At 35.1% G+C, this 17,194-nt stretch overlaps 1 protein-coding gene across 1 annotated transcript in view; it reads left to right on the forward strand.

The window, feature by feature from the left end:
* The window catches only part of LOC143224298 (uncharacterized), a 54,456-nt gene extending 38,450 nt beyond the window's left edge, over positions 1-16,006 (forward strand). Inside the window, exon 2 of the mRNA XM_076452694.1 lies at positions 15,741-16,006. Within this exon, the coding sequence (XP_076308809.1) occupies positions 15,741-15,991 (251 nt within the window). The 3' untranslated portion in view covers positions 15,992-16,006. The remainder of the gene's footprint in view (positions 1-15,740) is intronic.
* Positions 16,007-17,194: the final 1,188 nt, after the last annotated feature.

A 17,194-nucleotide genomic window follows, 5' to 3' on the forward strand; every position in this document is an offset into this window, starting at 1 on the left:
TTCCAAATTACTAAATTATCTTGTCAGGATTTAAGGAAAAATCACTAGTTGGAAATATGCCAAGATTAATGAGAACCTCGAAGAAAACATATCATCTGGTTAGGTCATCGTCATATCCGCTTTCTCTTACAAAAAAAAAACACAAACAAACTCAAAGAAAACAATAAAGTGGCTCGTGTATTTTAAAATGATTTATGAAAAACAAACTTTTTTAATGGTTGTGCAGTTAAATATGCTTTTATTCTTCTGTGAAATTTGAGTCTCAAATGCAAAAACAGCAAAACTATTGGAGAACTTGAGTACTTTTAAAATTATTTTAATCCTTACTACGAAAAAGTTGTATTTTTCAACATTTTAAAATAATCACTTAAGATTTTTGTTCTGTTTCAGTTACATAAACTTTGTAAAAGTAATGTGTTTTAGTAACTTGATCATATATAGCAGCCCCCCCTTATGAGACGGTGGTTAGTTTACGAACCTACAATGCTAAAATCCAGGGTTAGATACACCGCGGTGAATATAGCAGAGAGCCCAATGTGGCATTGCTATAAAACAAACATTTAAACATTGTAAGACAAAAGAAGAAATATGATAAAACTAAGTGAAACTAGAAATACACGTAATTTTTTGTAGGGTAAGTTTAAAACATCCATAGCAAGGCATTTGTTTTTAAATATAAAGCTTAAAAAGTCCATTTCCTATTCTTCCATCTTATAACTATTATTAATCAACTATTCTCGATATTGAATTACAAAGAAAGGTTTATTTTATGTTAATTTTGACAAATATTTAAATGTTTTAGTGATTATTGTGAGAATTACAGTCTTAGTAATTTTCTTGATGCCCAGAAATATTATTTTTTAAATTAAAAAAAATTCCAATGTATAAATGGAAGCACCAAAAAGTGAAGAAACAGGGTAGGAATGGGCAGAAAAACATAACAGAATGTGGTGATTTTGAGAAGGTGCAAACTCACAGTGGGCGTTGCCATAACTCCGTCCATTAATAATTTGTTGTTTTTGTAGCTTGATAATTGTTCAAACTAAACGAAAGGTGTATATTGGTAAATTTGTCTGTTGTAAACTTTTTCTCAGCAACCAAATCGAGATAATTGTACGTAATCAAATTACGTGAACCTAAAGAAATGTACAACACCATAAGGGGGTGTTTAATGTCGGAAATGAGGTGTGTGTGTGTGTTTTATAGCAAAGCCACATTGGGCTATCTGCTGAGCCCACCGAGGGGAATCAAACAGCTGATTTTAGCATTGTAAATCCGTAGACTTACCGCTGTCCTAGTGGGGGATGGAAGTGAGATAGGAAAATCTAATAGTCATTCTTTGCTGCAGTTTTTCTTGCATCTAACCAAGGTGGAAGTCTTTTATTTGGCTGTATTAATGGCTACGTCTTGGTCAGCATCACTATTTTTTACTATATCTCTATTTTTACAGAAACTCATAATATTATGGCGAGTTGTTATTTGGCGACTCACAGAGCATGCTCGTTATTATATAATATAGATAATATTGTTTTTTAGCTCGTTAGTAGTGTGTAAAATGGTTATTGATATTACCTGTTATTACTAAGTTTGTAAGAAAAGCTAAGGAAAACGCTTTTAGCCAAGGTAATGTAATTCATTTACGTAAGTTTAGCTTTGCATAAGGTTAAGGCAGAAGAGAGCTATGCCTTTTTAACAACATTAGTCAGTTAGTCATATTTACAAATTTATTTGTTTGTTTTGCAATTTCGCGCAAAACTACACGAGAGCTGTCTGCGCTAGCCGTCCCTGATTTAGCAGTGTAAGACTAGAGGAAGGCAGCTAGTCATCACCACCCACCGCCAACTCTTGAGCTTCTCTTGGACCAACGAATAGTGGAATTGACCGTCACATTATAACGCCCCTACGGTTGAAAGGGCGAGCATGTTTGGTGTGACGAGGGTTCGAACCCTCGACCCTCGAATTACGAGTCGAGTGCCTTAACCACCTGGCCATGCCTGGCTACCGATGAAGTTCCTCTATCATTCCTAATTAGTTCTGTATCCACCCCAAGAGTGGGACGTGCCCTCACCATAAAACCTGTTAGAGCACTTGGCCAATGGTACAACAGCACGTGTACCAAGCTTAGTCCAAGTTTGATACCCAAGGAATCCTGATGGGAACACCAAACACAAAATTAGATGACAGAATTGAGCTTAGCGACCATGCAAACCTATCTTTATACCTAACCATCCCTGAGTTATTTTCTGGGAACGTCTTAGCCCCCTTTGATACCCCAAATAAATAAGAGTGAAATGTTACGTCATATAAGCAAGGATACCTTCTAGCCACCCTAACCCTGCATACTAAGTTTGGTTCTGCTAGCTTCCAAACTGTGGAAGTAGTTCATGAACAAACAAATTATGAAACATACACACGTGCATCTTGCATTAATATAGGGCATTTATATTTAAAAAAATGTTTAACAGTATATTGAATAAGTTCTAAACTGGGTTTAAGTATATTATACTAAAACAATTTTGGAGTTTCACCAAGCAATTACAGTCCATGAAGCAACTAATGCACATTTGACATGTGTTGCTGATCCAACCATCCATCCACAGTTGTTATTTTCGTTAAGTATCTTTCGAGCCTCGAATGAGTCTGAAAAATAATTAGGGGCAGTCAAATCTATCTGTTTCTCTTTACCCCCATTTCGTAGCCAAATGGTGGGGACTTTACAAAGAAATGTACTATGTTCTTTAAACTAATAACACTGCACAACAAAGTTTTTGCTTCTTGAACACTGTTGGGTGTCCCGTGTAGATGTTTGTCTGCTGATCATGAAAATCGCACCCAAATTTGCCCATCACGTACAGTTTCATTGAAATCTTCAGTTTCACCAGGACATTGTTGCAATGGAAAAATGATATCAGGGCATTTGGAATCCGTCAATGCTTGCTGACTACTGTTGGACACTGCAACGTGATGTACCGGACATCAGAAGCAAAACACTTTTAATTACGTTGAACTTAATAGCGTATTAGAAACATAAACACAATTAAATACGTTATTGCCGGTAAACAGTTAACTGTCTATTTCTCAAAGTTCCTACGTGATGAAGCAAAACCAAAACTATATATGTGCATACCCACCAGGTATCTGTCACAATCAGCAAATAATTGTCACGTGAATTATTGTCTGAAGATTCAATGCTAGAAAACCGAAGATGAAACGAATAGCACAAGTTGATACCTGTTGTAATAATATGACACTGAAGTTAAGGATGAAACCGATCAATGGTTCGTTGAGATGGAAACAAGAGGTTGGACTAAACACACAAGTTCCAATTAAACACAATCACATTTTACTTCTTACTTTAGGTAAATGTTATAAGATACGAAGTTTTTGTTTCTTGAGTTAATTTTCTTATGAATATTCATTAAATAAATTACCTGTAAATATATTATTGGCCTTCAGTAAGTAAACAGCGGGATCTTTAAATCTAAAGTATTATGCATATTTTGGGAAATCGGGACTATCCCGAGAAAACCAACTTTTTACTGGTAAGGCACTAAATATTTACCTAACCAGTACCCAAAACTGTGAGAAAGGTCAGGACGTGTATAGTGTGTTTAGAAGTTTTTTGGGGGGTGGCGTCTAATGAGGGAAGCAGCTTCATTAATCCAGTTAATTGGTTTTTGACATATTTATTGACGAGTGTTGTTTCTCTCTTTGTCTTATTAATTTTCTCAAGGTGTTTCCATGGATATATTGAGGGAGTCGGAATCCTATTCTAAGTGTTTAATTTTGTGGACTACGCTGGGATGTGACATACTGACTGCAATGATGTTGTCTTATTCTATTTTTAGACGTATGCATGCTTTACATGTATAGATATATTGCTGTTATTGTTTTCGTTCGTCATCACTTCATTATCTTTCTTGAGTAAAGGATTCCTGTGTAAACTTTAGTTGATATAACTGTAAGTCCGCAGAGATACAGCTGTGCCACTGGTGTGGGGGAAGCATACTGGAGTGTTTGCTCATACGTTAATTTTAGGAAGGGTATATCATTACAAACAGAATGTATAAGAGGATACTTAGAACAGCCCTTGCGGTATTCCTGCTGATAATGTTATTAGATTTGATATGACATTATCGATTTTCACCCTGACTGTTCTGTTAGATAGGAAGCTGGAAATCCATCTGGTTATTACTGGTGGGAAATTGAATCTTAGTCCTTGGTGCCACACTAAGCATCCCGAAATAATCCTACAGTTATGTAATTGTTGTTGAAACCTTGAATTATTGTTTCTGTTAACCTAACTTAGTGGTCTTTTGTTTGTCTGGTTTTGTGTGATGCCTTCTGCATTTCTGATAAATAATTGTTTTTTGGTGCGTTTTTTCTAAATAATAAACGAGTTGTTACTTTCTCTAGGAGCTTGCGTATACTTATGAGTAAGGTTATTGGTTTGCAAGTTTTAGGATCTTTAGTGGCTGAGTTGGTTTTCGACAAAATATTTAGCGTGGCTAAATCCCATTGGAAGGGATGATACCAAGATTTAAGACGAAGGTTGAACAGATCTTTTAAGTATATAATTCATGTTTCCGATGCGTTTGGCTCGGCAAAGCTAGGTGGTTAAGGTGCTCGACTCGTAATTCGAGGGTCGCGGGTTTGAAGTCCGTTACGCCAAACGTGTTCGCCCTTTCAGCTGTGGAAGATTTAAATGTGACGGTCAATCCCATTATTCGTTGGTAAAAGAGTAGACCAAGAGTTGATGGTGGGTGGTGATGACTAGCTGCCTTCCCTCTAATCTTACACTGCTAAAATATGGACGGCTAGCGCAGATATTACTCGTGTAACTTTGCGCGAAATTAAAAAACAAACAAACAAATAAATACAATAAGTGTTTCAATATAACATTCCTGATTCTGTCTTCTATGGGCGAGGTTGTTGAAAGCTTTAGTTAGTATCTCAACTTCATTTCAAGTTGTATGCTTTGTTAGGAATTCCGTGTCGGATGACTATTTGGAAGTGCTATTTTCCTTGACACAGGGAAGTAATGATTAAATAGTTCTTGGTTATTATTAATGAATTTTTCAACCTTTGATAAAACAGACACTCGAAAAGAAGCTCTTCCACATTATCCTTCTTAATTATATTGCATATCGTAGTACAAGAAATGTAAAGTTTTCACTGATGTCTGTTTTGTGGATTCTCATCTAACTTTGTTTAGAATTGTTTGGGTGTGACTTATTGTAAGTCACTTTCTGGATGGTTCTGATACCCCACGCTGATCCGTATTCCCTTTTTTTCCAATAACATTGAATATAAGAGCCACCTCCATCGTTGAATTTTACATTCACCATCTGAAGACATCTTCATGAAAATATAAATATTTTACTTTGGACAGGACACTTATAAGCCCTTCCAGAGTGAGATCAGTTTTCGGTGTGGTCACAATACTGACGAGACGCCAAATAATATGAACATGTAGGTTTGATACATGTTGTTCATCTAGGCTTTATATTAATGGTAAGTGTCACGTCATTTATTTATTTACATATTCAAAATTGTTTTCATACAAAGTATATAAAATGAAGTAACTTAGTTTCTTAACTTATTTATTGATATCCAGTTAGTGAGAAGTTAATAGTTTATAGATGCTCTGACCTTTCGAGAGCTAGGGATAAGAGAACATCTGAAGACTGAAACCAGTAATTAAATATATTTTATTTTTATACAAAGGTATGCCTTTGTTTTTAACATTTTCACGCAAGTAAAAACTCTTCGCGTAGCGCTCCTTAATATTGAGGTGAAAGCTGGAGAGCAGCTATCTAATCAATAGAACCTTCCATAAGCTCTTTATTTCTTCTTGTATGAACGAATTGTGGGAGTTGATGGTCTCAAAGCTCGTTTATGTAGCAACGGAATACGAACAGTGAATCTACGAGTTTCCAAGTCCGTACAAACTAGCAACCACGAGCGTTTGTTTGTTTGTTTTTAATTTCGGGCAAAGATGAACGAGGGTTATCCGCACTAGCCGTCCCTAATTTAGCAGTGTAAGACTAGAGTGAAGGCAGCTAGTCATCACCACCTATCGTCAACTCTCGAACTACTCTTTGAGCAACGAAGAGTGGGATTGACCGTAATATAATAACGCCCCCAAGGCTAAAAGGGCGAGCATGCTTGGAGCAATGGGGATTCATTTCCAAGACCCACTTATGTTTGGATTTAGATATCTCTAAAGCTTTTAGTGACATTTTAGAGCATTCATTATGAAATAGAACAAAAAGTGATAAGCAATGATTACTTCCATGGTATAAAATCCCAATTACTAGATAATTTGTCAATAAATAACTAATTGGTGAGTTTTTCTGTATACTTTAAGGAAGGGAAATTTTAATTTTTTTTATTTCGAGGATCGTTAGTCAGATAATTAACTATTAGGTCATAAATCTAGAAAGTGTAACTATAATCCTGTCGGAGAGGTCAAAGTTAAAGTAACCTTTATCCCATATGTGTGTTTTCTTATAGCAAAGCCACATCAAGCTATTTGCTAAGACCACTGAGGGGAATTGAACGCCTGATTTTCACGTTGTAAATCCGTAGACTTATCGCTGTACCAGAGGGGGACAGCTTTATCGCTTTCTATATTTATTTTCACAATTATGACAATCATGTTAAAAGGCGAATTCAATAAATAACTTAATTAAGATATTTTAGGATAAAAAAATAAACTGAGGCTTCAGAAAAGAAACCCGTTAAACTGTATATGATTTAAGTGGCAGTATATTATGTTCTGGACCAACAGATCCGAGGTTCGAGACGTGTTGATGCTGAACGCGCATTGCATTTTCAGGTGCATATAAGTTACAAAAGTGACAATAAATCCAATTTTATGATTCAAAAAAGCCAAATAAAACCTTCCTTCTTGCCAGCAGTTCAACGTTATGGATAGCTATAGCTTAGTCCTAGAAATCTTCGGATTGGAACACGTTGCTTTCAAATTATATATGTAAAACGGCTGGTATGGGTAGAAAAGCAAAATTAGAAAACACTATATAGAGGAGCAAACAACGTTTCGACCTTTTCGGTCATCGTCAGGTTCACAAAGAAAGAAAGATATAATTGACCGATAGCTGTTTGAAGGCGGTTGTGTAATTGAGTGTAGGAATGTAGAGGGCGTGCTTAGATGTTGGATTATATTTATTAATATAGGTATAAAGGTTTTCCTTTGTATTGGTTTATTTCGGGCTGGAGTTGTTGTATGATTGAGGCTTCTTTCAAATTATGTTATGTTCAATAACGTGATTCTTGTTTAATGTCTAGTGTGTTTCATTATATCTATTTTTAAACTTACTTCTTATATCGGTACCTTACGATGTGTTCATATATTCGAATTAAATAGTTAAAAGAACGAAAGAAAAAGAAACATAGGATATTTGGATTACCTAAATTAGTTACAACAAAAGAACTGGAAATACTATATAAATTCTTCCATTTCAGACAAATAGAGATACTTTATCCAAACAGTATATTTTAACTGTGTGTTTACAAAACTACAGAACTTATAAATAGTCATTCAAAATATTTTGAGTTGTTTAAAATAAGTACTCAAAATATTTCATTAAAATCTTACTTGTCGTGACAAAATTTTATATTACTGGTGTTTTCAGAAGGGTTGTTGGGTGGTGGTGTGAGTAAGGGTTGTAGAGTGTGTGTGTTTTCTTACAGTAAAGCCGCATCGGGCTATTTGCTGAGGCCACCGAGGTGAATCGAACCTTTGATTTTAGCGTTGTAAATCTGCAGACATACCGCTATACCAGCGGGTAGCCGTGAGTTAGATTATATTCTCTCTATGATTTTGTATTTGCAATAAATGCAAGGAAACGCAGAAACATGTCAACGAACAGTTTTATTTACTAATTGTTTATAAAGTAAAAAGGATCTCGAACCAGATCTTGAACAAAAACTATTGTGCATTGGCTAAAGCGCCACCTATCATAAACATTAAAACATTAATTACAGTAATTTTGAATTTATTGTTATTATCTAGTTATAAGCGTGTAAGAGCTCACACAATATTAGTAAACTAACTTGATAAATATGATTCTATAACAAACAACAATAATTATTTTAATACGCCACCCATTCCTGCTCAGATGCAAAAAGGCAGTTTTTAAAATTATGAATGCATTGAAAATTCCTTTCCTTGTCGCTATAGCTCCACGCGTGCAAAACGGTATGTCTGCGGACTTGTAACGAAAGAAACCAGGTTTTGATATTCGCACAAACAGCCCAAACAAACAAACAAACATACCACTATAAATTCCATTGCGGTTGAAAACAATGCATTTCGTTTAGGCTTGAAAATAGGCCCGGCATGGCCAGGTGGGTTAAGGCGTTTGACTTGTAATGTGAGGGTCGCGGGTTCGAATCCCTGTCGCACTAAACATGCTCGCCCTTTCAGCCGTGAAGACGTTATAATGTAACGGTCAATCCCACTATTCGTTGGTAAAAGAGTAGCCCAAGAGTTGGCGGTGGGTGGTAATGACTAGCTGCTTTTCATCTAGTCTTACACTGCTAAATTAGGGACGGATAGCGCAGGTAGCCCTTGAGTAGCTTTGTGCGAAATTAAAAAAAAAAAGTCTTGAAAGTATGTTTGAGGGAAGCTTCTATTATTTCCTATAAATCTTAGTTGTGAATTTTGTTTCACAATACGGCCTTATTGTGGATGAAAATTAAATTACTCACAATAGAGATTTAATGCAGAAGAAACGGTAGAAATATTTATAGCACTGGTAATATGTTGTGAGTGCGTTATAAGAATAGCAGTCAATCCCTTAACATAGATGGTGACTGTCTTTCTCTCTGGTCAGTAATTCAAAATTAGGGAAGGTGGTTGGTAGGTTTAATAGCTATAATATATATTAATCATGTATTGGCTTGCGATACAGTGGTACAAGATGAACATGCTGGATCTAGTTTGTGGGCAAAAGAAGGAATTTGTCATATAATTCAGGTTAAGGACTTCATCAGATTAATAAGTTTTTTTTTCCTTTAAGTAATCCATCTTGAATACAGCGAGGCAGTTGTCTAACCTAAGGTCTCTGCTGATAGGTCAAATAAACCGTGAACAACCAATGAAAGAAAACATATATCTTTTTACGTTCGCACTGATCTTTCGTTGGTAATGATGGCGTAACCTTAAACCATTCCGAAATCCACACAAAACGTCGGCTCAAACCTAATAATAGCCTCGGCGTGGATGTATTAGATATTACGGTTCTTAATACAGCAGAGGTAAAAAACACATGTTATGAATGTTTTTTTTTCTTCTTAGGGTTAATCTGCTATCAACTGAAAAACTAACCACGTTCCCCCGCTGGTACAGCGGTAAGACTACGGATTTACAAAGCTAAAATCAGAGGTTCGATTCTCCTCGGTGGACTCAGCAGATAGCCTGTAGTGACTTTGCTATGAGAAAAAACACACAAACTAACCTCGTTCATATTTATGGGTCTTTAAACACTAGGTAGCAATGTGTCTGTTTGGACCGATTTGGTCAATTAATATGGTGAAACATATGTAAAGGAAAATAAGTTACACAAAACAAAACCTCCCAGTGGCACAGCGGGATTTCTGCAGACTTATAACACCATAAAATGGGTTTTGATACCCGTGGTGGGCAGATCACAGATAGCTCATTGTGTAGCTTTGCGCTTAATTTCAAACACAAGTAAAGGAATTTTTAATTGTTTCATGTACAATTTCGGTGTTTTGTTTCATCTTTTTCATGACTTTAATTGTTTTAGCCCTATTATTAACAGATCCTCGGAATAATGGTGTTTTCATAACTATTAAACTAGCTATGATCGGCTTTTTCAGAGTCGCTTGTCCTTCTGCTTTAGTGTTTAGAAAGTTCCTTAGAAATTATAAGTTATCAAGGTGTTCGTTAATAACAATAACACTTTCTGTCTTATGATTGGTTAAATTCTCACTGTTTCTCCTATCATTTTTGTTGCATGTTTCTTACGTTTATTTGGCAAGAAAACTGGTGAGGTTTACGGCGCTCTAGTTTGTTTTTGAATTTTGCGCAAAGCTACACGAAGGATGTCTGCGCTAGCCGTCCCTAATTTAGCAGTGTAAGATTCGAGGACTACTCTTGTACCAACGAATAGTGGAATTAATCGTAATATTATAACTACCCCATAGATAAAGGTCGTGTATGTTTGGTAGGAGGGGGGATTCGAACTCTCGACTCGCAGATTAAGAGTTGAGCGCTCTAACCACCTGGCTATGTCGCGTCGAAGAGCTGTAGACGTAACTTTACTTTTATTTGTGTAGAGTTGAGGGTGAAGCTATACAAGAGCTATCTGTGCTTTATCCACAACAGATACTGAAAGCTAGTTTTTAGATGTATAAGCCTTTAGGCACCGCGAAATGTGTTTCATATTGTGTTTCCTTATATCTACGTGAACGTGCAGTGGCTACCTTTCATGTTGCCACTATTAGCTCTTCCGTTACGTGCTGCTAACACATTTATTTACATATAAAACAATGCTACATTTTTTCCACCATGTTTTTTTTTTGTTTTACTTGTTCATTCTTTTTTACTTTACATGTTTTTTTTTAATTTTTTTCTGATCTGATATCCATGGAGTTCTGCCACAGTTACCTTTTTTTAAGATGAAGCAGACATCACACGGTAATTACATCACGTTAAAAAAAAAAATTAACGACTGCAACCTTACCCACAGTGTTACAGCGATATTTCTGCAAACCTATAACCTGTTTCGATACACTTAGTAGGGCCCCTAGTGGCTCAGCGGTATGTCTGCGGACTTACACGCTAAAATCCGGCTTTCGATACCCGTGGTGGGCAGAGCACAGATAGCCCATTGTGTAGCTTTGTGCTTAATTCAAATCAACAACATTTAATGGGCACAGTTCAGATAGCCTTTTGTGTGGGTTTGTGCTTAACAACAAACAAACAAGTTTAACAGCTTATCGCATCATTCTGAAATACAACCTTTCATTTCAAACTCTTATTATTGCTGTGGTCTGAGTTTTTAAGCCTAACTAGGGATAACATACGAGTCAGCCCTGTGGCTCAGCTTGTAGAACATTCGCCTTAGGCTGTGAGAAGTCTCAAGTTAAATCCTGTTTGCGGGAGACACGCAAACAGAAAGAACTGGTAGACAAAGCTGCATATCTTTGAAAGAAAAATCCAAGTCCAGGCTTTTCTTACGAATCCTTAAAGATTCTTTTGTTTATCCTTTAAGTGGTAAATCTTGAATCCGTGTAAAATAAAACAAAATCATCACAGAGAAATCGGCACTGAGTTAGTGGCCGTCACGTGAATCAGGGATAGGCCTCGTTTGTGAAAAGGAAAAATCATGTCATAGGCGAAACGTTAGTAAGATGCCTTACTATAGATACTAATGGTTTAATATTTTAAATCAAGCAGTATATTAGCGTTTCCTCGTTCGGTGCCGAACGGTGAGGTAAAGAAAAGTTGTATTACTACACTATCTAAAGTTGTATTACTACACTATCTAAAGTTGTATTACTACACTATCTAAAGACTGTGTGTAGGCAGTTTCCTTATCGTGATCGTTTTAGTTCTAACATTTGTTACGTATTATAATTTATCTTGGACCAGTCTTCTATTTATTATGTTACGCACGTTACGTATTACGATTTCAAATAACCAGAAAATTTAATTTTAATTTAGAAGTTCGTTGAATGTCGATATGCAATAAGACTGATACACATAATTGGTTTTAACACAAATATATTTTAATGTACAAACGATAATGCATTTTATAATAGCAGTTATTACAAATACTGATTTATATACGAAAGTTTTACAAACTTACAAATAATGCTGAGTCTTATATCTGGTCTGGAACTGAATGTTTTATCGACACGTCACTAGGAGCGAATTCTATGTTGATATTGTTACAGTCCGTTTAATGGCTAGCCTCACACTGTTCACAAGCTGACTTTTCAATGAGAAAACTATTTAATTTCCTCATAGAAATACTAGCGTCCGAAGTTAATTCGTTGAAGTTGTAATGCTCAAAGTCTATACATGTTCCTGGTCAAATATCTGTAGGTTTTCTATCAATGAGCGTTTATCACAATTATAGCTTCAGAGGTTTGTAGTATACTGATTGTAGCAGAACAACATTATTAAATACTGCCTTGCAATGGCTACCTCTCACACTCATTAGGCCCAACAATATTTGTGTTTACATACATATATACATACATATATATATATATATATATATATATACATTGGTAATTCTTGCACTCGAAAGTATTCTGTAAATTTAAAGAACAGGTGGGACTTACACAATACACATTTAACAATATACATTACACGCGTTACTAAATATATATATTAATCTGAAATAAATGTAGATATTAAGATAAATACATAATAGTAAATCCGTTATAGAATAAAAGATTCTGACATGGCCTAGTGGTTAGAACACTCGGCTCTCAATTTGCAATTTCAGCTGTGGAGGCGTCATTGTGTCTTAATCCTGCTATTTGTTGGTAGCCCAAAAGTTGTGATGTGTTTGGTGTTTATCTGTCTTCCCTATCACTACTAAATTAGGGACGACTAACGCCAACAGATTTCGCGCAGCTTTGTGCGAAATTTAGAGAAAACCAAAATTTTTTATGAAGTACCTGATGAAAATATGTGTGGTCTGAGTTTTTCTTTAAAGTATTTCTATTGATTTCAAAATAACTATTTTACTTTAACTAAAAAAACACAGTAGCAGTAACATCTTTATTGTTTGTCGAAGTTTTTTCAATAAAGTTTGAGTTTTTTATTTTCTCATTATTGCCCGTGAAACAGACGGTGATCACTGTTTCTCCTTATGAGGAAGAGCTGTACTGGTATCGTAGTTGTCTTCAACAAGCTTAATACGAACGATCCTGGAACAAAATAAATGATCCCGTCAATAAATGCAACAAAACGGCTTGTCAATAGATGATGTAAGATGCGAAAAGGAGTTTTATTTTCTGTTCGTAAAAAGAAGGTGATTTACAGACGAAGAGAACAGAGACAAATGTTATTGTATTACTGCTCTCTGTTAGTTTTCTTCTAAATCCATGTATTAAAAAACAAAGAACGGAAACTTTCAGCTGCAAACGAGAATAAAATAGGTACTAGGGTTAAAATCTGAGAATAAAATACGTACTAGGGTTAAAATCTGAGAATAAACTACGTACTAGGGTTAACATCTGAGAAATAAAATACGTACTAGGGTTAAAATCTGAGAAATAAAATACGTACTAGGGTTAAAATCTGAGAATAAAATACGTACTAGGGTTAAAATCTGAGAAATAAAATACGTACTAGGGTTAAAATCTAGGAGAAATAAAAGAATCGTGCAAAAGAAAAACAAAACGATATTTTGATAAATTATGAATATCCATATTTGGTTAAGAAAATATTGTAGATAGAAAACATTCAATTTTTAACCCAAACAAGTTGTTTACATTTGATGTAATGTTGTTGTTTTTTCCAAAAGAAATTGTTATGGAGTTTTGTGGTGTAGGTAGTTTATGTTAATTTAATATAAATTAAAACGGCAGTCCTAAATAAAGTTATGCTAATTCGTAGCAGAACAACAAAAGAGGGTTACCTATTACATGTATTTCTCAAAGGGTTGTTTTTTTTTAAGTAGCAGAAATAGTTAATTAACCGAATATTTAATAACTTTGAAATTCAGCGGAGTTATTGGACCGTTTTGAATTTTGTAATAAGCTAGACGAAGGCTCTGTGAGTAGCCGTCCCTAATTTAGGAATGGACTACTTTTTTACCACTGAATAGTGTGACTAAACGTCACATTATAATCTCCTCTAACTACCTAGTCATGCTAGGCCTTTATCAGTCTTCCTGTTCATGGTATTCAATTAATGTGACGTCATACTGAACCACTTCGTTTCACTTTGAAAAACATATGAAACTGATTAAAGAATTTCAAAGTATTTATGGTGGTTGTTCGTATTATAATAACCCATATCCACCATAATAACACAGTAATATTGTACAGTGAAATTATATATTTCTAAAGTTTCCGATGTATTTTTCATTCAAATGCAGGATGTTTCTAATATATTATTTCGTTAATATATTAAAATCATATTGCGATTTCGAAACAAATTCCATTGATCAGAAGTTTAAATATTGAAGTTAATGATACATTTGTCGAACAAAATTTAAGACTTTAAATTATACCAAAATTAATTATACTGTTTGTTTTTGAATTTCGCGCAAAGCTATGCAAGTTTGTTTTGAATTTTCTCACAAAGCTACTCGAGGGCTATCTGCGCTAGCCGTCCCTAATTTTGCAGTGTAAGACTAGAGGGAAGGCAGCTAGTCATCACTACTCACTGCCAACTCTTGGGCTACTCTTTTACCAACGAATAGTGGGATTGACCTTCACATAATTACGCCCCTACGACTGAAAGGGCGAGCATGTTTGGTGTAACGGGGATTCGAACCCGCGACCCTCGGACATGAGTCGAATGCCTTAACCACATGGCCATGGCGGACCGCTACATAGTGTTTCTAAGACCAGATATTCTTAACTTACATATTACTCAAACATGCGAGTTTTAATTTTGCAATTTTCAAAAATAATTGGTAAACATTTAGATAATTCTTTGATTATCTCTCTTTTTCGCACAACATTTCTTTCAACATACATTCGCGTTTTAAAGAACTTTTTTGTTGTTCATAAGTTACAGTAATTTTCAACATTGTTGTTTTTAGGTTTCTTTCCCTGATCGTTATGATTTAATATATTTTTTTGTTTTAAAGTTTTTCTATTGAAATTAAGTTTCAACTTTTCGTTGTTATAATATTAGGCCCGGCATGGCCAGATGGTTGAGGCACTCGACTCATAATCCGAGGGCCACGGGTTCTAAGCCCTGTCACACCAAATGTTCTCGCCCTTTCAGCTGTGGGGGAGTTATAATGTGATAATCATTCCAACTATTCGTTGGTAAAAGGGTAGCCCAAGAGTTGACAGTGAGTAGTGATGACTAGCTGCCTTCCCTCTAGTCTTACACTGCTAAATTAAGGACAGCTAGCGCAGATAGTCCTCGTGTAGCTTTGCGCGAAATTCAAAAACAAGTTATAATAATTTTCTTAGCAATGTTATATTAGTTTAACTATACCACATTTTTGTTAATTTTTTTAATTCTTCGGATTTACAATGCTAAGATTAGGGGTTCAATTTCCCTAGGGTGAACATACCAGATAGCTCGGTTTGGCCTTGCTATAAGAAAACATATATACACGCACGTTCTTTACATGTTTTAGCCTTCTAGTATATAAAGTTTCTGGTTCTATTTTTATTTATTTTGAATAATTACATTCCCTCTATCGGATTCCATTGTTTATTCATGGTGAATAGCGACTTTTCTACTATCACATCCTATTATTTATTCATATTCAGTATTAACTTTCTTTCTACCTTATTCTATACTTATTCACGTGAGATATTATTTTTTTTTCTGATTTAGGTCTCCCTTTCTATATTTACTATAGATATCAGCTTTTCCATTACATTGAAAAATCAACATTCTTGTACATACGTTCTTTTCTCTGTTCATGCCCAGTATTGTTTTTCTATATAACTCGTATTCACTTCTGGTGATGCTATAGCTTAAGTCTTACGTTTTTTTTTTACACCTTTCTATTTACATTGATTTTTGTTTCTAGTTTCCTCCTCCTTAAGGATCGTGAATCTCGACGTTCCTCGGACTGTACCACGAGGGCGAGAAGTTCGGTTGACTTGTTCTTACGACCTCGAAGGAGAAAAGCTTTATTCAGTGAAATGGTACCGAGACGATATGGAATTCTTCAGATTCGTACCACGTGACGATCCTAAGCAACTTTACTTCCCATTGGAAGGAATCGAGGTTGACGTAAGAGCAAACAATATTCACTTCCTCTTTACAAAACGTTCGTAAGAATGCGGTAAAAATTTGTATTAGCTTCTTTCTAATAAAGTTACGACTGTTAGCTTCCACGGTGACTTAAAGGCCAGTTGGAAAAATCAGGGGTTGTAAGACTTCTTTAACGCTAAAATTCGGTATTAGATTCCTATAGTGGGCACAGAATATATCACCAAGTTTGCAAAAAATATAAAGGTTTGGTAAATATAAGAAATGTGAGAAGAGTGGACACGTGTTGAAAGTGATTTTCTATCTGAAACTAAATGCAACCAGTGAAAACAGTAGTGATTTTCTATCTGTCGCATTTTTAATATTTCTGAAATAGTAATGGGTTATGGGAATCACAATAAACTATTTCGTTTTCAGTTTGATGGAAATAAAAAATATGCCCATAATAAAAGAAATACGGAAAACTCATTTTTATATATTCTTTAGTTGGTCATATTTATACGTTTGCAACATCGAAGAAAGTATTGTTTAATGAAACTCTGGAAGCTAATCCCATTATTTAGTCATCTTTACATGTATGTCTCGGTTATAATAATTTCACTGGATTCTATTGTAAAGCTGCTTACAGAATCATTGATATTCAATACATAAGTATTAAGCACAAAAAGCTTTAAGAAAATACGCAAAACTAATTGAAACGTCATTAGAAGATATTTGACGTGATATATTCATCGCTATCATCAAAATTCTGGTTATGACGACAATTTCTTTAAATATTTTGGGATATTCGAATTATAGTACGAAACTGATATATTGCATTGGTTATAGTGTCCAGAAAATTTATTGTATCGAATTCCAATAGTTTTCTACCTTCTTTAATAATTTTAGTCTTTTCTTTCGCCCCCAGTGGCTCAGCGGTATGTCTGCGGACTTACACGCTAAAATCCGGGTTTCGATACCCGTGATGGGAAGCGCACAGATAGCCCATTCTGTAGCTTTCTTTATGCTTAATTCAAAACAACAACTCTTTTCTTTGAGGAATGAGACTGTAAACAGTCTCTGCTCTTGTCACTTTATAACAAGCATACTTTTAGATAGGAATGAGACGCTGTAAACAGTCTCTGCTCTTGTCACTTTTATAACAAGCATACTTTTAGAGAGGAATGAGACGCTGTAAACAGTCTCTACTCTTGTCACTTTATAACAAGCATACTTTTAGAGAGGAATGAGACGCTGTAAACAGTCTCTACTTTGTCACTTTATAACAAG

Source organism: Tachypleus tridentatus, chromosome 8 (genome assembly GCF_004210375.1).
Source record: "Tachypleus tridentatus isolate NWPU-2018 chromosome 8, ASM421037v1, whole genome shotgun sequence".
Classification (NCBI taxonomy): Eukaryota; Metazoa; Arthropoda; class Merostomata; order Xiphosura; family Limulidae; genus Tachypleus; species Tachypleus tridentatus.